Consider the following 24,376-nt stretch of genomic DNA (forward strand, 5'->3'; position numbering starts at 1 on the left):
CTCTAAGGGTGTGGAGCCAGAAGTGCTTATTACTGGGGAAAGTTAATTGACCCCACTTTAAGCCATGTAAAGTGCAGCTAGAGCTGTGCTGATGGGTGACTTTTACAGCTATTCAATCCCAGTGCATGGTTTTTTTCTCCTTTTTACCAGGACCTAGAGCAGTGGGTCTCAAACTTTTTTACTGGCAACCCCTTTCGCATCGCAGGCCTCTGAGTGTGGACCCCCCCCCCCAACAAATTAAACACACTTTTTAATATATTTAACACCATTATAAATGGTGGAGGCAACCGGGGTCTGGGGTGGAGGTTGACAGCTCATGACCCCCTGAGGGGTCCCGACCCCCAGTTTGAAAACCCCTGACCTAGAGCAGGCCCAGTAAGTGAACTGCCCCCGATCACTAGCCCAGCATAAGGATTAAACCAAAGCTCACATGATTAGGCCCCAAAGGCTACAGTATTAAAAACTTGAAATAAACTCTCCAAGCAGCCTGAGTGCTGAATGTGTATACTCGCTCTTGAGAGATCTCTGTCCCCCTGCAGCACAAATGGGTTCGCACTAAAGAGTGGAAGGAGCCTTGTGTGTCTTGGCACCGCCTATTGTAAACAGAATCAGGAAGGCAAGCTTTTTTCTTCTCTCTGCAGTAAACAGGAGCTGCAAACCCTTCCCCATCCCTGAAAAATCAAATAGGTATCACTGACTTCAAAAAAGTTTTATTTAAAAGTAAGCACAGTGCACCAAAATAACAGTGAATATATACACCTCATTTTGGTCTGCTCGCAGGGTCTTCCCTGGGGCTGGGTTTGAGAATATAAATTTGGAATGGAGGGTCCTGGCTGGAGGGGGGTAATTTTCAGCCTTGATGGGCCCCGCTGCTGCAGTCTGTCTAACTTGGTTTCTCTTCAAGGCTCAAGACGAATTCAAATTCCTCTGGGTGAAGGGGCAGGAAAAGAGAGTCAAAAGCAGAACACACTAGTGTCCTAAGCAATGGGGTTCTCCTTGGCAGGAATCTTGTCAAAGCCTCCCTAGTAGGGGGAAGGTTCTTACCATCTGTCAGGGGCTGGATGGAGAGCCTCTGCCTGGTGAAGAGTGTCATGTCCTTCAGCGGGCCTCCCGAAACTCTGTGTGCCTGGTGTTGAGCCTTCAGCTCCGACAGGGGGATGAAGCGCTTAGTCATCCGCACAAATTGGACGTCCACCTGGTGAGTGGGGAGACATGGGCAGTGAGGGAGCACAGTTGCTAGAGATAGACAAGAACTACTGACATTAGAGCCGTGGTTCTCAACCAGGGGTACGCAGAGGTCTTCCAGGGGATACAGCAAGTCATCTAGATATTTGCCTAGTTTTACAACAGATGACCTAAAATGCACTAGTGAAGTCAGCACAAACTGTCATACAATGACTTCTTTATACTGCTCTATATACTACACACTGAAATGTGAGTACAATATTTGTATTCAATAGATTTATTTTATAATTAGATGGTAAAAAATGAGAAAGTTGGCAATTTTTCAGTCATAATGTGCTGTGATGCTTGTGTATTTTTAGGTCTGATTTTGTAAGCAAGTAGTTTTTAAGTGAGGTGACTTGAGGGTAGGGAAGATAAATTAGATTCCTGAAAGGGGTACAGTAGTCTGGAAAGGTTGAGAGCCCCTGCATTAGAGCAATGAGTCCATCTCCTTGTTGAGGGACACGACCTTTATTAGGGATGTAGAGCTGATGTCTAATACTACCCTACAGCTTTGTTCTTGTGCTTGAGGAATTAACACTGCCTAGTGTAGATTCAGCTTGAGACTTACAGGTGTGCAGAGTAATCTTCCTCCCCCGGCCACTGAGCTCTGCACTATAGAGGGGCTAGAGGTTCTGTTTTCAGGTAGCAGGGTTTCCAGGTGAGGTGGTAAGAACTTAAGGATATATGGATCTCTGCATCCTCTAGGATGGGGCCAAGGTAGAGCAAGGGAACAGGGAAACAACTGGAATGAACTCCCTCTTATGACAGAGGCGGTGTAGGTTCGAACAGGGGCTTTGATAGACCAGGGAGGCCATCAGATTCTCTCCCTTTCTCTGCCCACCACATCAATGTTCAGAACTGGCTGTGTGTTTAACTTAATACATTACCATCGACCACTTGGGGTTCTCCTTGGTACTGGAGGAATCGTAGTGAGGGTCCTTCTTGTCAAATTGAGTGTGGTCTGGGTAGGCCTCCTTCACAATCTAAAATTTAAAGGGAAGCAGAGCAGAGACTGAGTAAGACTAGAGTTGTTGATGCCTCCTGACCCACCATAAATGAGAGGAAGGGTATATCAAAAGCAACACCATTAGCACGCCCTTCACTACTACGCTTTACAAATACTAAGTAGCTATCTAGGCACCCTCTGAGCTTGGTAAGGTATATGCAGTTTCCAAATGAGTAAACTGAGTCAGAGGTTTAAGGAACTTGCCTAAGGTTGCAGTCAGAACGGCATAGAATTCAAGGCCCTAACTAATAGCAGCCAAAAGCGCACATCTTGGGAGATGTCATTGAGTGTTGAAGCAGGGCATCTGATAGAATGAATGCTCAGGGACTGGGGTTCCTGCACTCTGCCTATATCTCCCATGATCAGCCAGCTAAGTATTCCTAGCAGCAGAAGATATGTGGTGTCCACCAAAAGATCTTGAGGAGGAGTAATGGGGCCATACTGCTGCAGAGTTAGCCAGTTGCTCCCTGGATATGACCACAGGAGCTCCATTCTAATGGGATGAGCTGCTTCTTTACAGTCTCTGCCCAAAGCTTTTTAAAAAACACTGAGAGCAACAATGCACCAGTGCACTGCAATGGTGGGCAACAAATTGGGATACCCATGTACTCTTAAAATCTTGCATGCTCACAGAGGTCAGCTGCTTCAGGTCTAATCTGAAAGACTGCACAAACAACTGCGTGGAACTCAATGAGCCACATTCTATTCAGACACTGGTGTAAATCTGGCATCACTTGATTGCCTTGTCTGGAAACACTCCAGCATGAAACCAGTGAGATTGCATAAGCTGGTTCTGTTTCTGTTGGGGAAGGGTGAAGGGGGGTAGTTAGCACTGCTGGTCTGTGAACCAGTGATTGTAGGCTCTTCACAACTAATGATTAGGCTACTCTTGCATTTCTCGGGGGTTGAGGTAGGAGCAGGGCTAATTTTACTTCTGTTTCCAATAGACCAGTAGTCAAGTATTGCACTGTTGCAAGGATTAGCAAGAGGTTCTCACCTTGATAATTCCAGCAATCCCAGGCTCTTTGCAGTTACTGTGATAGAAAAATGCTTCTTGTCCAACTTTCATGTCTCTCATGAAATTCCGTGCCTGTCAGATGATTAGATAAGAGACCACTGAACTTTGGAATTAAGCTATGAGGAGGGCCTGCAATGTCCCCTATAGGAAGGTTTCCAAAGGCTGTCCCCATTAGCTCCTTAATGAAACAGGAAGGAAGAATGGAAGTGCCACTGGTGCTGCAGACCTGCTCATACAAACATTCCTACAAATGTCAAAAAAAATTCTTTTTTCTTCTAAGTTCACGTAAGAAAAACAGACTAAAGACCCAGGGTCTTAGTAGCTATAAAGTCTATATGGAATTCAGCAGCTCTGCCATACTGATTCAGCAACTGAAGGAGTCCAAAGTTTGCTGTTACAGAACAAGCAGGAAAGCTGGTTTTGTTTATAAAGAGACAAAATTGTGCTTAGATTTCCCACTGTACCAATGTGCCAAAACAGAAAACTACGTAGACAAGAAGCTGGAGTCAGGTTAGCTGGGGCTTTGCAGGAAAAAACTGAAGAGGAAAGGAAAAGACAAGAAATGAGGGTTGTTTGCTTTGACCCTTCATATTTCTTTCTGAAACCAGACAGAAAAACCAGGTGACTTTCCAGAGAACTGGCCTGTCTGAATATGTCTGGGGAGATTTTTTTTTTTAAGCCACAGATAATTAGCCACATATGCTCTTACCAAAGGGCAGCAAGTAGGAACAAATGGCTTAGCGTACGCGGGGGAAGAATTTGGTCACAGGAAAAGGCAGGGTGGACAAGTCATCTATTTTGCCTGCAGTTTGGCATTTATGAAGAGAGCTAATTTGTTTTCTTATTGTTTTCAATAGTGATATTTCAGCGATGCTGTATTTGCAATCAGGGCCTTCAGTCACTGCTCCTTACCTGGTAATTCCTGACTCCATCCCAGCATGCTGTCTGATTGGGCTGAGCCTTTAAATCTTCAATGCCAAACTGCCCAATCAAATTAAAAACAGGTGGTTAGACTTGGATTATAATTTGGATTTAATGGACAGAGGCCTTTCTTATTGTCTATGTACATGAATGTGTTTCTAGGGCATCTCTCACCATACTGTCTGGTTTACAAAGCTTTTGGTCCCTGCTTGGTTTATAGGAAAGAAAGTTAAGCTGTAGAGGGAATGCTTTGGCAGTCTAAGGACCAGGTCTGAAATAGACAGACTTCCTGCTGCTGCAGATAAAAATCCTAGCAAGGTCAATTCAACCATTTGTGGTCACAAGGTACATACACTGAGTTCCACACACAGTGCCCGGTGGGGCTTTTTTACAGGATCTCTCTGGGCCTGGAGGAGAATGAAATCTGTGTGTGCATGCTCCCAGAAAGAGAAGGGTATTTGAGAAGAGAGTGACTCTTCATTGTAAAAGAAAGAAATAAGGTAATTTTGATATTAAACAGAACCTGTAGCTAAAAATAAGTTTCCATTCCTCCTCATCCCTGAGCACACATGCTGGGATGGTGACAGTAAGGAAAATCAAGTACTTACTTTCACATCCACTCCCTTCTCAAACCTGCTCTCTGGCTCTGATTTCATCAGCCAGTGGCTGTATGCTTGCTTGCTTCCCTGCGCGCTAGGGCAGGCCTCCTTAGTAGTCTTTCCTGTGCCGCTCCCCACAGGCTTTGAATTCCTCTCCTTAGCTGCAGGTATCATGGATTCTTCCTCCTCCTGAGTCTTACTTTTGGTGAATTTAGCAGCAGACCCCTCTTTATCTTTTTTTAAAAAAAACACAGTGTGAGTGGAGAAATCAGAACACATTGTTTCCTAATTTGCCAATTGCTGTAAATACCTGACTTACATCCCAGCAGGCTTGATATGGGACAATATTTGGCTAGAAAAGGAGTTTTTGGTGGATCCCAGCCCCTAGCTTAGGCAGTTGACATCACTTACAAAGTTTTCCAGCATATCTGGAATGTGTTCCAAGGTTAAAAAAAACAGGCGTTTTTACTGTTGATTGGACAGCTGTGGTCTAGCAATTGCCAAGGTTTTGCTCATACTGTCATTTAAATATAGAAAAGCCACAATAGTGTATTAGTTTGACTCAGAAAACTAGCCCTAATGAAATGCAACAACTGGACTACTTTGTACCAACAGATGAGAAACTGAGTGCAGGCAGCCAAACTCTGTGAATTAGTCCATAAGTGAACATACGAAAATTGTACATCACAGTGTACTTTATTTTTAATCTGTACTACAGCAGCTAGAAGCCTCAGGTACAGGCTCCATTGTGCTAGATGCTAACAGACAGTCCGTGCCTGAAAATGGTTAAAATCTTAAAAAGCATGCAGCCAAGAGAGCGAGTAACAGAGGCACAGAGAGAAAAAGTGCCCAAGTTTGCACAGCAAATCAATAGCAGAGGTGGGAATACAACTTCCTAACTGCTAAGTCACATTGCCTCTAATGCAGTTGGTTAGTTATTTGATAATACTCTTCCGTGTCATAGCAAGTAGTGTAATAACAATGCTACATAGTATTTTGACTTCAAGTACCTTAACAGTGGACAATCTAAGGATGCTTTACAAATATGAATTAATTAAATCTCTCAACACCCTTGTGCTGTAGGGAAGTATCATTATCCCTTATTATATAGATGGAAAAAGTCCTGTCAGGCCCATAGGGGTCTCCCAGACAATTTATAGAAGAGAAACACACAATCTGCAAAATCCTGGCCTATGAAAAGGTGGGCAGTTTACAGGCAAGTACAGAGAGTATTTGTCCATGTTTTCACTATCAGCTGGAACCCACACCCAAATCTGAGAACCCAACAGCCAAAAAGCTACAGCTGTTGAGCGGATTAAGATTTCTGCACAGACCTGGCAATGCTGCTCTGCTTCTCTTTTTGCCTGGCCGAGACATCTCTGGCTTCCTTGAACTAGTTTCTCTGCAGGCAGAAGCACCTGGGGGGTGGGGGAGAATACTGGTTGGGAAACACTTGCTGTTACCACTTACTCAAGCAAAAAGAAAGAGAAACCATTCCATTCAAGAGTTTAAAGAAGTAAAAATGCTATTATGTTAGTATTTTGTTGTGATTTGTAATGTATCCACTGCTTAACGTTGGACACTTGTACAATAATCTGGGACCCTTTGAAGATGGTTTTGGGGGGGACAAATGTTCCCTTCGTCCCTGTTCACCTTCCCCTCTCTCCCACCCCTGCAGCAGACTGGGTGCCAGCTATGCTGCTGCTGCTGCAGAAAGGGTATAAACATTCTCTCTTCAAGGTGCCAGCCGTTGGTGTCCTATCCTGGGAGCACTGGATGGTTCATGGGACAGAGCCTTGCAGCTCTAGGTGGCAGGTTTGAATCCTCCAATGGTAGGTGTTGGACCAACCTGATGTCTGCTTAATGGGCAACTTTCCTGGTAACCACAGTAGAACAGTCATTGCCCCCCAGACTCCCTCCAACCCCAGTTTCCTCCCACCAGCCCATATCCCCATGCCTTGCTTCCCCTCCTCCCCCCATGCCAGGGCTCGCTCCCTTACCCCGCCTCCCCATGGCTCACTCCTCCCCTCCGGCCCCCGGGCTCTCCTCACCAGCTGCGGGTGCAGCAGCCCGTCTCTTTGCGGGGGGAGGGATGCTCCTGGCTGCACAGCGGCTTGGGGATGGAGAAGCAGCCCCAGGCTGCCTGCCTCTTAGCCTGCTGAAGGTCGGCGGGCAATAAAAGTTATGCAAACGTGCAATGCCTTTAAGACCTGCCCCCTGCCCAGCGGCCAATGCGAGAGCCTCAGTCCCTCAATGGGGGGGAGAAGGACTACAGCTCCCAGAATCCCTCAGCCTCCCTGCGCGGTGCTTTCTGGGCGCTGTAGTCCCGCGCCCCCTCCAGCTGGGGATGCTTTGCGGGCTGCTCTCTGCTGCAGACTACAACTCCCGCAGTGCGGCGCAGGGCAGGCTCCCTGGCACAGAAGGGCTGCTGGCATGGCTTGGCGAGGCTGCAGCAGGTTAGGGGCCCAGCTGCGCAGGAGCCCAAGCTGGCCCCAGGTGTTGGGGCGCAGGAGGATCGTCTCCTGCATTGACCGTAAGGTTCAGGGCAGAGGGGCCGAGCCCCACGGTGCGCGGGGCCAGGCGGTGCAGAAGGGTGAAGGCTGGGGGGATGGCGGGGGGCAGGGATATGGAAGCAGGGGCGCCCAGAAGCGATGGAGATGGGCAAGTCTTAAATACGGTGGAGGTGGTGGAGGGGCTGGAGCCCATAAAACCAGCGCTGGAACTGAGCCTCCTCCCTCTGTCCATTCTGGAACAGCAGGAGTTGCTGAGTGTGTTCCAAGGGGTATGATTATGAGTGGCAGCAATGCAATGCACTTAAGAAAGGGCACATGTAGGCTGTACATCAGGGAAAGCTTTCTGACAGTGAGATCTTTCCAGCTGGGGAATGATCTCACTAGGGAGGGGATGAAAGCCCCATGTGTTGGTGCTGTTCAAACAACTGTCACAGCCCCTTGACACATTGTAGGGCCTGCATCAAAGAAGAATGTCATATAATTGTAAGAGGGGTTTAGACTAGACGATCGTTGCAGGCGCTTCTAACCCTATGATTCTAAAAAGTGGGAATTTCATGAACCAGAATGTAATTATGCACATTAGCCTTTAGCCAAAGCACTAGTATTCCTGTCTCTACTTTTGCAAGAAGTGCTATAGGATCTCTAGATGTGGACTACAAAAGGAGGAAATGTATTTTGCTTATAGCCTTCACTGATTCTTTATGAAGTGTAAGGATGGTCTAAAGTTTGTTTTGATTTTTTTTTCAGCTTGTGTTTTATCTTATAAAGATTAGAGTGTAAGCTCTTCAGGGCACGGACTCTTTCTATGTGTTTGTACAGCAGCGAGCACCGCAGGGTCCTGATCCTAGCTGGGGGTCTCTGAATGTGGTTACAACAGAAGATTTTAAAATGAGGAATATCAATTCTTGTCCTCCTAATTTTTGCTAGAGGATCCTCTGAAGGACCTGAGAAGTTAATCCTGCAATGGAACTATTTTGAAACCTGGGCTGTAGCTTTCCTATCTGTAACTGAGTAGGGAAGGGGAATGAGTTTGACTTTATTTGAAATTCTTTGGGTTTGCTTTGCTTGGTTGGGTTTTGTTTAACTCTGACAAAAACGAAGGGTTCTAACCTGTGTGTGACTCCACATTGCCTTCTCCTCTCAGGGTTTGTCTGCGGGGATAAACTTACATCACATAGTTACACCAGTGCAGGATCTAAGGTCACACGCTTGCATACTTGTGACTTTCTCTGGTAAATTGCTGATGTATATTGCAGTGATGAAGCACATGTATGCTTCAGGCTCATACTAGTGTAACTACATGGGTTCATCCCCACCCCACCTCTCCTTTGTAGACAGGGTTTTACATGGAAGCTGGAGTTGGGGGTTGCAGTAAGTTTTGCTCTGTTGTGAAGCTTCAACCCAGCTCTCCAGTGAGTTCTCCAGAAAAGCAAAGAAATCGAAAAGTGATCATTTTAATGAAGAGGGAGGGGAAATACCCAGGCAAACAACAACAACAAAACAACCCTGTAGAATGTCAAGGCTGTCTTTCTGCATCAAAAAACACCAGTAAACCTCCCCCACACACACAGTTTTAGCTGTGCATTGAAGTTCATGTTCAGTGACCGCAAGAGATCAAGACCTTGGTTTTGCTTCCCCAGAAGGCAGCCCCTCTGCTAGACCACTGCCTCATAGCAGCATGCAGAGGCATTCATTCTGCATTGATTCATTGGGAGGCGCGACTGATGCTTGATAATGCCACAGCGGGTCGGTGCAGATAACAGGGCTAAGAGATATTGGACTGTGAACAATAATTACTACAATGTTTCAGATTTGTCCTGGGTATTAAAGAAGTGAGGAGGTTTGCAGCCTCCTTCCTCATCCTCTGAAAGCATCCGCTCTTCTCCTGCTTTTCCAGCATCTACAGGCCTGACTGAGGAGCAGAAGGAATTCCAAAAGGTCGCCTTTGACTTTGCTGCCAAGGAGATGGCCCCTCACATGGCAGAATGGGATGAAAAGGTGAGAGCACAGGCCAGCTGCTAGCCTACAAAAGGGATGCCTCACCCAATATCCTCTCCTCCCTCAGGAGTTCCTCTTGCCTGCATTAACGGGCTATTAATTTCTTTCCTTTTTTTCCCCCTTGCCCCAGCCCTGCAGGTAGTGGAGTCTTCAGTAGCTCCTTCTCTCTTGCTTAGTGCTGTGATTGTGACAGTGGAAAGATTTCCTTCAGCGATGCTGATTCAGGGGCACCCTGCTGCCATCTGTGACCCCAGCGGGCAGAACAGAGAAGTCAGAAAACCTGCACTTGCTCCCTGATCTACCTAGATGCCTACCTATCCACTTAAACTTTGTGGAAGTTCAGAACTGGACTTCATGGTTCATCTTCACTGGAAGCTGATCTTGCTCTTGATCTCTTGCAATGCCTTTTTCCCTTTGTGCCTCCAATAGGAAATATTCCCCGTGGAGACAATGCAGAAAGCAGCCCAGCTGGGGTTCGGAGGGATCTATGTGAAACCAGATGTAGGTGGCTCAGGACTGTCACGGCTTGATACCTCCATCATCTTTGAGGCTTTGTCGACAGGATGTACCAGCACCACTGCCTACTTGAGCATCCATAAGTGAGTGTGGGACAACTGGCTAAGCATCTGTGGTCAGTCTGGCTGAATAATACTCTTACTATGAACACTGGGACTCCTTAATCCTGTCATCTTGTCACTTTCAGGGGTGCCATTCATTACAGAATCATTGAAAAGTAGGGTTAGAATGGACCTCAAGAGGTCAAGTCCAGCTCCCTGCGCTGGGGCAGGATCAAGGAAACCTAGTACATCCCTGTCAGGTGTTTATTTAACCTGTTCTTAAAAACCTCCAATGACAGGGATTCCATGACCTCCCTTGAAAGCCTATTCCAAAGCTTAGCTACCCTTATGGTTAGAATTTTTCCCCTAATATCTAACCTAAATCTCCCTTGCTACAGATTAAGCTCATACTTCTTGACCTGCCTTCAGTGTATATGGAGATCAATTGACCACAGTCCTCTTTGTAACAGCCCTTAACATATTTGAAAACTCCTATCGGCTCCCCCTTCAGCCTTCCTTTTTCAAGACTAAACTTGCCCAGATTCTTTAGCCTTTCCTCATAGATCAGGTGTTCTAAACCTTTTATCATTTTTATAGCTCTCCCCCGGATTCTTTCCAGTTGGTCCACATCTTTCCTAAAGTGTGGCACCAGAACTGGACACAGTACTCCAGCTCAAGCCTCACCAGCACCAGACAGAGTCGGACAGTTACTTCCCATGTCTTACATACAGTACTCCTGTTAATGTAGCCCAGAATGATAACCCTTATTGCAAACTGCGACACATTGTTACTCATATTCCATTTGTGATCCACTTTAACCCCCAGATCCTTTTCAGCAGAACTACCAACGAGGCCGTTACTCCTCATTTTGTAATTAAGAAGGAAAAATCAAATTCACAAGTGTAGTACTTTTCACATGTCTGTATTGAATTGCATTATGTAAGGATGTAATGTAGGGACCATTAGTGGGCATGTGGGGCATGGCTGGTTACTCTTAGCAATCAGGCTGCAGTTCCTTGGACACTGAAAGGAATCATTCTGTTCACAGGGAAATAATTTTAGCCTAGTGATGTGAGCAGAGAGCTGGAGCTGGGAACTTTTGGGTTCTGTTCCTAGCTCTGTCATCGACTTATTATATAGCCATGAGCAAATCCCTTAAATGCTCTGTGCCTCGGTTACCCCATCTCTAAACTGATTTATTTATTGTGGCAATATCTCAGTCAACATCAGGATCCCATTGCACTAAGTGATGTACCAATACACAGTAAGAGTCAGCCTTTTCCTTGTAGGGCATGGAAATAATATTTACACCTCCCTCTCAGTAGTATGATTGTAACAATAATTTTGTAGAACTCTAAACTCTTGAGAAGGGAAATTGAATTAGATTGTAAACTCTTTGGAGCAGAGACCATTTTTTGTTCCATTGGTATAGTGGCTAGCATAGTGGGGTTCTGGTCCATGATTAGGACTCCTAGACATTACTGCAATATTAATACTCACATAATTATCTCCATACCTTTTTTACAGATGCTAAGGCACACAAGGAGGCAGTGACTTGTCCAAGGTCTCACGCAGAGTCGGAGGCAGAGTTGAGAATAGAATGCAGCTGTCCTGACTCTCAGCTCTGTACACTGATTCCAAGAAGCTTTATGAAGTTTAAGACCCTGAGCCAGTCCCTCTGGCATGTAGTTGCTTTGTTCAGTTTCAGTGGGGGAAGGTGTTTGTCTCCTAGGCTAGGTTATATTAGCTCCGGAAGAGGCTGAAAACTGCCAAACCTCCATGCCAGTGGCATGAGCATTCAATGATCATCTTTCTTCCTAGGCCTGTGCTTGTATGCATGCATTATAACCCTATCCCTTCTCTCCTGGTGCAGCATGTGTGCTTGGATGATTGACACCTTTGGCAATGAGGAGCAGAGACACAAGTTCTGCCCATCCCTCTGTAGCATGGAAAAGTTAGCCTCTTACTGCCTGACCGAGCCGGGTGAGCTTCATGTACAAATAATCCCATCTCCTTCCTGTCCTGAGTCCCAGAAATGTTGTATCAGTCACTCTCATTCTCAAATGTTCCAAGGAACTAGAAGTGAAACTCCATCTCCTGTTGCTCTGAGCTATCCAGACCTCCATGTGGCTTGTGCTTTACGGTATCAGTGTAGCAAGGGGTGGTACCTCAGTGGGGCACATCTCACGATGCTGACAGGCTTCTCCCCTTAGCATACAGCAGTGATGGGAAGGGCAAGGAGAAGTGCTGTGATTCACTGAGAGAAGTGAGGAGCTGAAGGTACTGCAGGGTACCTTGGTCAGATGTGGGGGGATACACACGGCTTTGCAGAATATGTGACAAAACTAGATGCACTTTGACTGGCCTGTCGCTCCTGTTTTCAAGGCTGGTTAAACAAAATGGATAAATACTGTGTTAAGAGGGTGAATCTCTGTCCAGGGCACTTTAATAAATAAATCCACACCGATCTGACATCTCTAGTTTAAAGCCATGGACAGTCAGGATCCCACATGAGCTGGATGAGACCTGTTCCTTAGCCCATGAGGATATGGTTGACCATCCTGCTCTGAATTGCTTGGCTCTAGAGGATAAATTCAGCTCAGGGGCAAGGGGTCACAGCCCCTATTGAGGTCAGTAGGAGTTATACTCTCTGGTTCCACGGATGCATTTGGCCCTGAGTCTGACTCTGCATCATTCCAAATAAATACACAATCTCTCAAGGAGAGAGGCAGCCTTGCCATCTCATTGGCTCCTTTCCTTCCCCACTAACAGGAAGTGGAAGTGATGCAGCTTCCCTGATAACGTCAGCCAAAAGGAAAGGCGACACCTACGTCCTTAATGGTTCCAAGGTACCAGCTTTTCTCGCCTTAAAAACCCCTGAGTGCCCTGCATGTATGAGAGGATCGTTGCCATATCTCTGTCTCCCCCACTCACCCTCTCATCTCTGCCTCTTCCTCTTGGCTTGTGGAACTGGTGATATCCCATTTTTTCACATAATCTCCAGTTGCTTCTCCCAGGGCAGGTTTGTTCCCCACAGTGTATTCTCTAGGGCTTTGTTCAGTTCTGTTTTACATGTCCCTTGGTGGTGGGGCGTCCGCCTCTTCCCTTGGAGACGCTGTTCCCAGCCGAGTAAAGTGCACTGCTGGGAAGCCCTGCCTGATGCTGAACTTTCTCCCACTATTTCTAGCTCTACCCCCTCCTCTCCCTGGAATTTGTGCACTCTAACGACCAGTAACTGGAGGTGGTTATTCTGCGCCCTTCTGTCCCTCCAACCCCAGTTGGCCAGGCTACACCTATTCAGCCTGTGATTTCACCCCATAAACCAATCCCTCAAGCCCACTCCCCTCCCATGCTTTTGTCTCCTTGCCTCTCCTCCCCTCTGCCTTCCTCCTCCTCCAAGTCTCTGATCCCCTCGCCCTCCTCTCTGCCCTTGTATCACCACACAGGACACCTAACTCCCTTTCAGCACATGGTGCCCAATGGAGAGTCTCTCCTGCTTCCCAGGCTGTGGACGTGGGCTTCCTGTGTGCTAATTCTGTCTCCTTTCCTCTGCCCCTTGCCAGGCCTTCACCAGTGGCGGTGGTGACACAGATGTGTATGTAGTCATGTGTCGCACAGGGGGGTCTGGCCCCAAAGGCATCTCCTGCCTGGTGCTGGAGAAAGAAACTCCAGGGCTCAGCTTTGGCAAGAAAGAGAGGAAGGTGAGAGACCCACACATCATCAGAGTGTGCGGGGGAACACAGCAGAGGCAGGCCAGAGTGGAGTAGACCACTAGCGATCCATGTCTGATCAGATAGCAGGCCCATCCAGCCCTGTACTGGGTGAGACAGCTGGACCGTTCTAGTCTGCTGTCCTGCTTCCTCACTGAACCATAGCCCGAGATAATCCAGTGTCCTGACTCGCGGCAGCATTGACGCGCATGGTGTGGGGAAACCTTGCACTGCCACTGCTAATGCTGTGTCTGCTGCGTGAATAGGTGGAGAGCTTTAATCTCCAGGTCTGTCAAGCCGGCACCAGATACAGATTCACTGGATCTGCACTTCTCAGAGACATTTGCATTTCAATTTCTAGTGGATTGAGTTGCTCATGAAGTTTAAGGGTTCCTCAAACCAATCAGGGTTACGTATGGTGCAGACTGTGCTAGCTTCACAAGCGCCTGACCCTCAACCCTCACCAGCAGCATTGCTGAAGTTCAGTCCTGACCCCTTGGCTAAGCTAGTAATGAGGTCTCTTCTGAGCAGAGATTCCCAGACTGCATGGTGCTTTGCATGTGAACTGCAAAGCTTTGGAGATAAACTCGTGATCCAGGTGTCTGGAGGTACAAATCCAGCAAACTAAAACTGAGCCACCTAAAATGTCCCGAAAGTTACTGTCAAAATCCAGCTGAAGGGGGCAGTGCATGTGTAAACCTTTAGTTTGAAAAGGCTGGAGTGGTAGCTGAACAGACTTCTCTTCACTGCAGGATCTGAGGGGTGCCACATTCTGTGTCACGGAGTCTGCGTTAGAGACACTTCCCTTCACAAGCCTGACAGTGGAGGGAGAGAGCAGTGATAGACCTGTTATTTCTCCAGCAGAGAGCTGGATGTGCCCAGTCCTCCAGACTGTCTGTGAGATACTCCTGTCTTTCCCAGGTGGGCTGGAACTCCCAGCCGACTCGGGCTGTGATCTTCGAGGACTGTGCTGTTCCCGTCACCAACCGTCTGGGTGCAGAAGGGCAGGGCTTCGGCATCGCCATGAAGGGCCTGAATGGAGGGAGGATCAACATTGGTAAGCCTGGCAGCTGAGAGCAAGGGGAAGGGAGGGGGCTAGTCTAGCCTTGTGGCTGTCATGTAATATTCACTCTGTGCCCTTGGCTTCCCCCGCCAGCTTCTTGTTCTCTAGGAGCTGCTCATGCCTCTGTCCTCCTGGCCCAGGACCATCTCACCATCCGCAAACAGTTTGGGGAACCCCTAGCCAGTAACCAGGTGACTTTTCTGTCTACAAGCTTTGCCCTTTCCACCACTGCACCCCTCTGGCTATTGCATAAACAAACAGCTGGAGCTCCCACATCCTGCTTTACACATGTTCTGCTGGGAGAAGCTGGTACTGTAGTAGTTTCTCCCAATGCTAATGTACTCAGACCCTCTTCTATAGCATCTCCCGCTCGGAGAGGTTTCACCTCATGCAGAAAATAGTTCATAATTATTTGTTGGCCTTATGATAGAAGAGAGAGAGATGCTCAGAAGGAGCTGGAGAAAAATACAGAGGCTGAGAGAGAGGAACTGGGGAGTCAGGGGAGCCAGTGGCCTTGGCACAGAGAATCAGAGAGGCCTGAGATTCATGTGAAGGGAAGTCCTTTCTAGAAAGTTCCCTGAAGAGGAAATACGAAGATAGGGGCCCTGCCTGAGTGGGATAGGGGAGCAGCACGGGGGAGCACCTGAGGGATATTTGGGGGATAGTAGCTGAGAGGGGAAAAGGGTGGGGTGTGAGATTCAGAACAGGGCCCCAATTGAGGGGGCAGGCGGTGGTACTAGGGCAAGGCCCCATCTGAGAAGGATGGATAGGGAGAAGTGTTTCAGGGCAGGGACCCACTGAGCCTCTGGCTTAACCTGGCCCCTCATGTGCTGTCTATTTCCTTCCCGGCAGTACCTCCAGTTCAGACTGGCTGAGATGGCAACGCGCCTGGTGGCAGCACGGCTCATGGTACGGAATGCAGCGCAGGCACTACAGGAAGAGCGGGAGGATGCTATTGCCCTGTGCGCCATGGCCAAACTTTTTGCCACTGATGAGTGCTTCACAGTAGGTTTTCCAAGTCTCTGACGGAAGTGTTGTAATCAGAAACGTTCAGAGTCTCCTTGTAATGGCTGATGCTGCTTGGGATTTCAGGAAGTCTCTTCAGTCTGTAGGGTTCCAGCCCTGGGCACATTTGGTGGGCCATAAACCTAATCTTGAGTCCTCTTATGTGGGCCAGAATCCTGGCCTGTGTGTAGACAGGAATCTCAGCCCCTCTGCAGGCCATGATCCTTCTCCCTGGGCAGTCTTCATATGTTGTAATGCCTTCTGCTGCTTCTAGGAGCCTGGGGGCTCAGACAGACCTATGAGTAGAGCATTTCATTTTGGTGATTTCAGCTACCTTTCAATGAGGTAATAAGGGTGCATGCCAGGGTGTCCATTACTTGCTCTTAATTCCTGGTTAGCATGTGTCATTAGGAGTGAGGGAGGTACTCTCGTGCAATTACAGAATGCCATTTAATTAAAAGAAAAAAGTTCTGAGCTATAAATTGCCTTGGATTAGTTTTATTTTGGAATTACCACTACATCCTATCATTGGCTTCCTGGATGTATAATGCCGATGTGGTGTATCTCACACACAGGATTAATTATAGTTAGGCCTGGTACCATCTTTGACTAACGAGGGCCTCTATCCTGGAATTATCCTAGCTGGCCACTAGATGGTGGCCTTGCGTTTTAATTTTGGACCTAGACTCAGTTAAAAATGCAGCAGAAACCACTTTGGTTGAGGGGAATTAAAATGCACCCTACGGGTTTGTGCGTTGCAGCGTTCCTTTTAAGATGACACCATTTGTTTTAAATGGCACGTCTGGAAATGTGGCAACAAGCAGCCTGGTATATAGTGGTTAGAGAAGAAGAGACTGGAATTTAGGACTCCTGGGTTCCATTTCCATTTCTGCTTGGGAATGTGGTTTGCTGGTTGGAGCATAGACGTAGTCCAGATTCCTGGACTCTAGGCCCAGCTCTGCCACTGATTTGCTGTGTAGCCCTGGGCAAGTCACTTCATCACTCTGTGCCTGACCCAGCCACGTTCTCTTTTCCTCAGATCTGCAACCAGGCCCTACAGATGCATGGGGGCTATGGCTACCTGAAAGACTATGCTGTGCAGCAGTTCATGAGAGACATCAGAGTCCACCAGATCTTGGAAGGTAACCTGGGGTATTGCCAACAAAACTGTCCGCTGGCTATGACCTTGGCCGCATGTCCCAGTGGAGAACAGAGACTTGGATTATAGTTGCAAATTCCGCTTCTTTCATTCTGTGCTTTAGCTCTCACATCTGACAGCAAAACCCATGCAGGGGATCTGAGTTCACTAGGCTATAGCAGATTTGTGTAGCCCTGTAAATATTTCCAACCCAGTGGAAGACAGAAGAGACTCCATGTGCAGGATTGCTCCCTGCAGTATATTTTTAGTGTCATGTCTACTCTTGCTCCACATGTCTCAGTTGAAGGAACTCCCACCACCTCCCTGGGAAAATTCTTTACAGTTTAATGGGTCTCACCAGAGGGAAAGGTCTCCTGATGTTCACATGAAAGGTGTCTTTGTTTAATTTCATCCTATTACTCCTGTTAACACCCATTGTTGAACCCTAAACGATTCTCACTCTGCGTGCAGTTGCACCTTCAGATCCATGTAGAGAGATTTGTGGTAATATCCCCCTTAGTGGAGCCAAACTCGTTTTATTTTTAATTTAGCCTCTTAATCATTATTACTGCTATTCTTTGAACTTCATTCACCTAGAATTAGAGTATCGGGAAGGGGTATGGTCCTGGCTATCCCCTGCTATGCTCCTTTCTACTCTCTGATATGATGCATATGTAGCAGTAGGTAAAGTAGAGACTGTGGCCTTCAATATGGGACCAGTTCTGCTAGGAGCTCAGTGCCCTAAAATCCTTTTAATATCAATGGGAGCAAGAAGCGCTCAGTGCCCCCTTAATGAGCCGTCTTTTTCCAGGCATCTACATCTTACCTTCTGCTCTACACTCACTAATACCCAGAACTCCTCTCATGCTTGAAAGGAATCTCTTCTGTAGAGTAGGCTACAGATCCCACCAGGTTTTGCCCTGATCACAGGCTGAATGGAGACATGGAATAACTGCTCTGCTGATTGCATGCTGCTCTGTTGTGGGTTTCAAGCCTGGGATTTTTGCTTTTTACTTCAGTGGAAGCAGGATTGGGCCTTCACTTAACTGATATGTGTCTCTGTCTGTGTGTGTGTCTCTCTCTCTTTGTGTCTTTGTCCTGCTGCAGGTACCAACGAGGTGATGAGGATGATTGTGGCCAGGAGTCTATTACAGGAGTGAAACCAGGAGCTGGTCTCTAGTCTTAATACACTCCACTTGCTAGGCAGAACATTGTCTATTGCTCCTGTTTCCATAGCCTCCTTCCCTGGGAGTGGGACTGTACCAGTGGAAACTCTCTTGACTTTTTCTGACCCCAAGCACAGCTGTATGCAGGCCACGTAGGGTCCCAGCTGTATGCGGTGCCTGGCAGAGCCACTGGTATCAAGGACACCAAAGATAAAAATCAGACATGAATGAAAGCCCTTGTCTCTGTCTCCTGACTATGGGCCACTGCTGCTGCCCTGCCCCTCCTCAGACAGAAACTTTAGACCTGTGGGGTCATCCACTCCACCTTTGTGCCAAGACAGGATTAAAACAGGGAATCCAGTCAGCCCCTCTCCTTCCCTGGGGCATGTCTAAGGCAGATATGGAGGCATAGCCTGCTGATTAATTTCAGGCAGGACTGTGCACATGCGTGGTCTCCTATGGATCAATAAGGCAACTCCTTTGAATCACAGGGAGAATCTGTTGCCTTGTTTAAACCCGTCTTTACAAGCTGCTATGCTGCAGCACTGGAGCAAGTCATCCGTAAAGAGTGTCTCTCCATGAGTTGTCACAAAGTGCAGTGAGCATTTAAAACCCATTGAAGGGAATGGGGAATGACTGGTGCTAATCTGAAAGCATCACTGCTTCTCATTTCTTAGAGTTCTCTTACCTAGTGCAACTGGCTCTTGCTCCACCCTATCTCACTTAATGCTTTCATTAGCATTATGAATCCTGGGTAATGGGATCGGGGGATAGATGAGAGAATCTTGCACAAGAAAACCTAGGCTCCTTATTCTCAAATTCACTCTGCCCAGAAATGTATAATATGAGCAGAGTCAGAGCTTTGATCACGTTTACTCCCTCCCCAATGTCAGAATCAATAAAGCTATGACAGTAAAATCACAAGGGAGTTTCATCAGTTCTTGTAATTCACTCTTTCTGCAACATTCTAATTCTTTAATTTGAACATATTCCCTTTAGTTGATAGCGTTATTTATTTTTTAATCTGCTTGTTTAATGGAAAATCCTAATTCCTAATAACTTGCATTTCTTTAGTCCCTTAAAGTGCTTTACCAATTAACATCCCTTTCTGGTGGGTAGGTGTTGCCATACTCATTTGACTGATGGGGAAATTGGGGTGCAGAGAGGAGAAGTGACAAGGTAAGGAATCAGTGGCAGAGAGAGCTGATTTCCTATCCTGGCTTTAATTATTGGGCAACATTCCTGTTTTGGTGTCTGCCACAAAAAATGACACAGGCCGATAGGTGAGATTTTTTTCCCCCCATAATGTCAAGGAACTGAAGTAACTTGACCTTTCCTTCTTGGAGATGAAGACACGCATATCTGACCCTTCCAGGTGGAGGATGGGGATGGAATGGAGTGTCATACCAAAGTGGTTTTGACATTGTGAGTTGGCTGTGCTACGCGCTCCATAGAAACTCTTAACTGTTCAGGACTTGTCTGTGCTTACTTACATCATGACTGTCAAGAGGTGATTGTTTGTTTGGATGGTGTCGCTTAACAGTGGTTACACACTTAAGTCCCTTCTACGCGATAGGTTTCACGTTCGTTGTAACCAGCTCCCCAGACACGACTCATCTCTACGGTACAGACTGGCTTGGTAAAAGCTAAAATCCAAACTGACTGTATTTAATACCTGGGTAAACATAAGGCTACTGCCCTGTAAGATAACCCTTGTTTGGGCCTCTCTAAGTATTTGCCTAGTACTGTAGAGTCCAACCAGAGAGCCAGTAACGCTTATCTGTTTCCCATTTGCTGGGTTGCTTGGGCCAAGATGCTTTGTAAACTCAGGGTTATGTAATTGACTAAAAGTAGTGCTATGAATGGTTCAGGCATAAATGGCTTGAATCTGGTTTAGCTGGGCAGAGATTGAATGTTGTTATGGCCGCAGGCTTCAGCTGCTGTGAATTGAATAGGTCTCTGTCTAGGGGTGGAGGCAGGTTTATCTCCAAATCCACCATCACAGTTGACAATGTTGGTAAAAAGGCAGAATGAGCTATTACTGTGAACTCTACTGGAATTGCTTTCTAGGTCCAGAGCGGGCGATACTGCCCACCCTCACCAGTGTGAAAAAAGACTATACGGTGGTTGACAGTTCTGGGAGAGAAACCACAAGCTTTGGTTTCCAGAGCTGCTAACCAGTGACCAATTTAACTGCATACAGGAGGAAATTTACATGAGTTGTCTATACACCTGAGTGTATTGATGCAAAGGAAGGTAGAGGCATTGGCTTATTGCTGGGGCCTCTTTACGGTGCTGTGACTCCTTCCAGCTGCCGTGTAGGTGTGTTTGCAAAGATGAAAGCAGGGCTATCCTAAGGCATATGGAGCATACAGGACGCCTGAGGCACCCAAAAATGTGGGGCACCACCAAGGCAGCAGGTAAGAGTGGGTTGGCTCCTGCACACTCAGCACATGCTGCAGTCTCTTCAGGCAGGGGCTGTATTCACTGAGACGAATGCACAGGCATGGCGCATTCTGCATGAGGGAGAGGGCACGTGAGGAAGAGGGGGCGTTGCTGGGGGGAATGGTGACTCTCCACTGCAGTGAGGTGGGCTGGACAGCTTGGTATCCATTGCTGCCTCGAACCCCATACCTCCCCATGCCCCCGTGTCTGCTGCATACAAAGCTTGGTGTGTGTCAGCAATGGGGGGAGGGGTTCTTCTCCGAGGTCTGTGGACAGGGGTGGGGGTTGTGCCCCAAGTTGGGCACTGGGGCACCAGTTTAATACTGCGGTGTAGGGCCCCATAAATCTGAAGGATGTGTCTGGATGCAGGAATGTGGCATGAGGTTTTTAGCAGGTAAGTGTAGCTTTTGCTGAACGCACACACGTTTTGGGAGGAGAGAAGCTTGTCCTCTCTGAAGCATACACTTGGCCAAGGGCTTCTTCTTGGGGCCTGACTCCTGATTTCTTCATAAGTGGGTCAGGTCTTTGCCCCCCAGTCTCCAGGGCTGCGGTGCTACCGCGTCCCCTGAGCGCCTGCCTGGGGCTTTGCAAGCATCCCCCGAGGGCCGCGGGCAAGGGGGCACTCGAACCTTTGTCCCCGCCGGCCCGTGCAGCAGACACGTGCCCGGCCCCGCACCTGCGGCTGTGCGCGACGGGCGGGAGCGGGAGGCGTGCAGCGGCCCAGCTGTAGCCAATCAGGAGAGGGCTCGGCCTCTGACCCTCCCTCCCAATCAGCAGGGGGCCCCGCCCTGTGGGCGGCAGGTCGCGGCCAATGGGGGGCCAGGAGGGCGTGCGCGGAGGGGGGGGCCGAGGCGCCGCGCGCCCGGGAGACCCCAGGAGCGGCGGGCAGGCAGCGAAGTGGCGGCGGCGGCGGCGGCGCTCGAGGCAGCGCGCGGGCCCGGGGCCGCCATGTGGGGCTGCGGCGGGCGGAGGCGGCGCCGGCTGGGAGCGCTACTGCTCGTGCTGCTGCTCGGGGGGCTCCTGCTCCGCAGGTGAGAGCGGCCGGGGCCCCTCCTCCTCGGCCTGCCCCCCGGGGGACCCGTTCCCTCCAGCCTGGTCCCCCCGGGACACTCCTCCCGGAGCCCCCCCTCCGGCCCTGTCCCCCCGGGGCCCCTCCCCCTCCTCCAGCCTGCCCCCCCCGGCGACACGCCCCCTCCTACCGTGCCCCCCGGGACCCCTCCTCCTCGGCCTGCTCCCCGGGGGACCCGTTCCCTCCGGCCCTGCCCCCCCGGGGGCCTCTCCAGCCTGGCCCCCCCGGCGACACGCCCCCTCCTACCGTGCCCCCCGGGACCCCTCCTCCTGGAGCCCCCCCTCCGGCCCCGCCCCCCCCGGGGCCCCTCCCCCTCCTCCAGCCTGGCCCCCCCGGCGACACGCCCCCTCCTACCGTGCCCCCCGGGACACTCCTCCCGGAGCCCCCCCTCCGGCCTTGCCCCCCCGGGGCTCCTCCCCCTCCTCCAGCCTGCCCCCCCCGGCGACACGCCCCCTCCTACCGTGCCCCCCGGGACACTCCTCCCGGACCCCCCCTTCGGCCTTGCCCCCCCGGGGTCCCTCCCCCTCCGGGGCCCGTCCCCCTCGGCCTGGCCCCCCCGGGGGACACGCCCTCTCTTCGACCCTGCCCCCAGGGACTCCCCCTCCTCGGCCTGGCCCCTTCAGACATTTCCTCTGGGGGGACACGTTCTCCGGGACTCTTCTCCCCCGAGGGACACGTCCCCTCGCCCCGGGGCCGGGCCTGCCCTGCCTGGGACATCCCTTCTGGACACACACAGAGGAGGGTCCAAGCCTGCCCCCCCGACCGCCTCTACAACCCCAGAGCCCTGTCCCCCAGGATCCTCTCCCTATTCCTATAGGGTCTTGACTCCCCTGTTCCCCTCCGCCCATCCTGCCTCTGGGATCCACTCCCCAGGGCACCTGCCTGACCTCAGCCCTCCCCTGCCCCCAGTGCTTGCCCATCTGCAGGGTCCTGTCCCCCTCCCCCTGTGCAGATTAGCAGAGGTTCCTAGTCAAGTTGAAATGTACTTGAGCTTGTGTTGGAAGCAGCTCTAGGACCTGCACCACCACCCCTTTTCCCTGGTCGCATTCTCCTACATATAAGTTGTTCTCTTCTCCCCAAAAGACCCTCAGGAACAATATGGGAAATTGTCTAGCTGACTGTACAGCGAAACTGACTAAATAAAGTGCTGGGGGATCCACAAACCAGATGCAACAGACAAAAATGCACTCCCCCTGCTCCCTGTCTGGAATTGTTGCACCTAAAAAAAAGTTTTCAGCCAGAAGAGAGAGTGTTGTTCAAGTATCTGTAGGGAATTCCCAGTATGTGTTTGTGTAGCCTTTAAACATGCTCCTCTGCTTGATAACCAAGGCATGCTGATGTCTTGATCTATTGTGAGTTTGCCAGTGAGGAGAATCGGGGTTGTTATTTAGCATGCATCTCATCTTTGTTGGTCTGCTTCTTTTCTCCCTACTACTCCTTGTCAACTATGCTGTTTCTGCCCCATCAGGTTTGCTTGCTGCTGGATTTACTCTCTTCTGGGAAGGATTTAAACAGCTGTTCTTAGCCTTATCAGCATAGTCCTTATCTGCTGAACAATAGGGCCTTGAGGTTGTACATTTTATGACTCCTTTTAGCTTAATGTATTGGGTCAAGATTCATTGCCATTTAAGTGAAATTGATCTCTACTGGTTTGTCCTTAAGGGATACTGTTAAAGAGTACTGAAAGAAATGCTGTCAGGTTAAATTCATGTAATGGGCTTCTTTAACCGGGTTACTAATAGCACTGGAAATCATTAAATCTGCAGGTATGTCAGCCTTGAACCTGTTCGTTTACTGCATTTCTCTAAGCTTGGGCAGTGAAAGTAGACTGGCCAGCTATACGTTTAGTTGATTCCATTTCATGTCTCTCTCAAACTAGCTTTATGCACCTGTACTTAGGTTTCAAATACTGCAAGGGGGATTTTATTCCTCCAAAAGTAAACTTTAAGTGGAAAGTTTAATAACAAATATATTGCACTGTGTAACTGTTCACATATTCTCAATTTGGAGCCAAAACTGACTTCATGTGTCTCTTTAATCCTTAATGCATTTATGGTTACTATATCTCAGCAGCAGCATTCAGTTTTAAACAATTCATATGCCTGTGAATGGAGGCCCAAAGCTGTACATTAGATGTAGCAATGAATTCAACTGAAGTACTGATGATTAAATTACAAAAAGACAAAGCTGAATATTTCAAGATGTGAGGCTATAGGGTGCTGTGCAGCTGGGAGGGACTGGAACTCTCTCGGACCTTTTCACATGGTTCGGGTTAGCAGAGCCTGAAAGTTACCACCATCTGCTGGCTACTCAGTAATCTGTGTGCAGTGAATTTGATGAGTCTCTGTCAGTTTTTCACTGGACAAATGTCCATATCTCAGAACATCGTTGCAGTGGATACTAATTACCCCACAATACCTTGCCCTCCTGCTTTGCCAGCAGTTTCAACAGCGACCGAGGCCTGAATGGGACCATTTGGGCAGAACTCCTCTCTCCCCCTATAAGTGGTCTATTCTTTGGTGTATGTTGGTGGGACACCTTGCCCATCAGTGCTAGTTTTATACCTGTTGTTGGGTGACTAGATGATTCTAGGACTGTCAATCCAGCCTCTTCTGATTAGCACTAATCATGAAAAATGAGATTAAATGGCAATACTTGAAACTAGGTTGTATGAGAGTAGTACTCACACTATGCTGTAAACCCAGATATGCCAGTTGGTGCTTGCCACAGGGTATGCTTGCTGCTGCTTGCAGGTGTAATGTCAACACCGAACTTAAAAGACAATCTTCTTCTGTTATCATTGTTGAGTAATGTTTCGGCTTAAAGGTCTACCTCTCCTCTGTGTTAACATGATTCCCATTAACCTTAGTAAGTGATTGCATTCAGATGAAGAATAGGACTCCTTTAATGTGGAAACATTTACAAACTTTGTGCTCCCTCC

The 24,376-nt window shown here is 48.7% G+C and overlaps 3 protein-coding genes across 5 annotated transcripts in view; 2 read left to right on the forward strand and 1 right to left on the reverse strand.

The window, feature by feature from the left end:
- Nucleotides 1–694: 694 nt before the first annotated feature.
- On the reverse strand, nucleotides 695–6,957 carry THYN1 (thymocyte nuclear protein 1). Its single transcript, XM_050922169.1, has 8 exons — nucleotides 6,823–6,957; nucleotides 6,106–6,189; nucleotides 4,781–5,004; nucleotides 4,164–4,232; nucleotides 3,231–3,323; nucleotides 2,115–2,210; nucleotides 1,045–1,195; nucleotides 695–927 (listed from the first exon to the last, which is right to left on the reverse strand). The coding sequence occupies exons 2-8, from the start codon at nucleotides 6,146–6,148 to the stop codon at nucleotides 884–886; spliced, it is 720 nt and encodes a 239-aa protein (XP_050778126.1). The 5' UTR covers nucleotides 6,149–6,189; nucleotides 6,823–6,957; the 3' UTR covers nucleotides 695–883.
- Nucleotides 6,197–18,845, forward strand: ACAD8 (acyl-CoA dehydrogenase family member 8). Of its 2 annotated transcripts, none has more exons than XM_050922167.1 (11): nucleotides 6,197–6,603; nucleotides 9,182–9,282; nucleotides 9,712–9,881; nucleotides 11,713–11,822; nucleotides 12,612–12,688; nucleotides 13,403–13,540; nucleotides 14,471–14,606; nucleotides 14,706–14,803; nucleotides 15,465–15,617; nucleotides 16,657–16,759; nucleotides 17,863–18,845. In XM_050922167.1, exons 1-11 carry the CDS (start codon nucleotides 6,402–6,404, stop codon nucleotides 17,913–17,915), a joined length of 1,341 nt encoding a protein of 446 aa, XP_050778124.1. In that variant the 5' UTR covers nucleotides 6,197–6,401; the 3' UTR covers nucleotides 17,916–18,845. The 2 variants fall into 2 exon arrangements, with proteins under 2 accessions (XP_050778124.1, XP_050778125.1); XM_050922168.1 differs by lacking the exon at nucleotides 6,197–6,603 and adding an exon at nucleotides 7,104–7,304.
- A 2,456-nt stretch (nucleotides 18,846–21,301) lies between these two features.
- The window catches only part of GLB1L2 (galactosidase beta 1 like 2), a 52,786-nt gene continuing 49,711 nt past the window's right edge, over nucleotides 21,302–24,376 (forward strand). For both annotated transcript variants that reach the window (XM_050922184.1, XM_050922187.1), the window contains exon 1: nucleotides 21,302–21,397. In XM_050922184.1, coding sequence (XP_050778141.1) covers nucleotides 21,315–21,397 — 83 coding nt within the window. In that variant the 5' untranslated portion in view covers nucleotides 21,302–21,314. The remainder of the gene's footprint in view (nucleotides 21,398–24,376) is intronic.

The sequence above is a fragment of the Gopherus flavomarginatus genome, chromosome 13 (genome assembly GCF_025201925.1).
Source record: "Gopherus flavomarginatus isolate rGopFla2 chromosome 13, rGopFla2.mat.asm, whole genome shotgun sequence".
NCBI classification, from domain to species: Eukaryota; Metazoa; Chordata; order Testudines; family Testudinidae; genus Gopherus; species Gopherus flavomarginatus.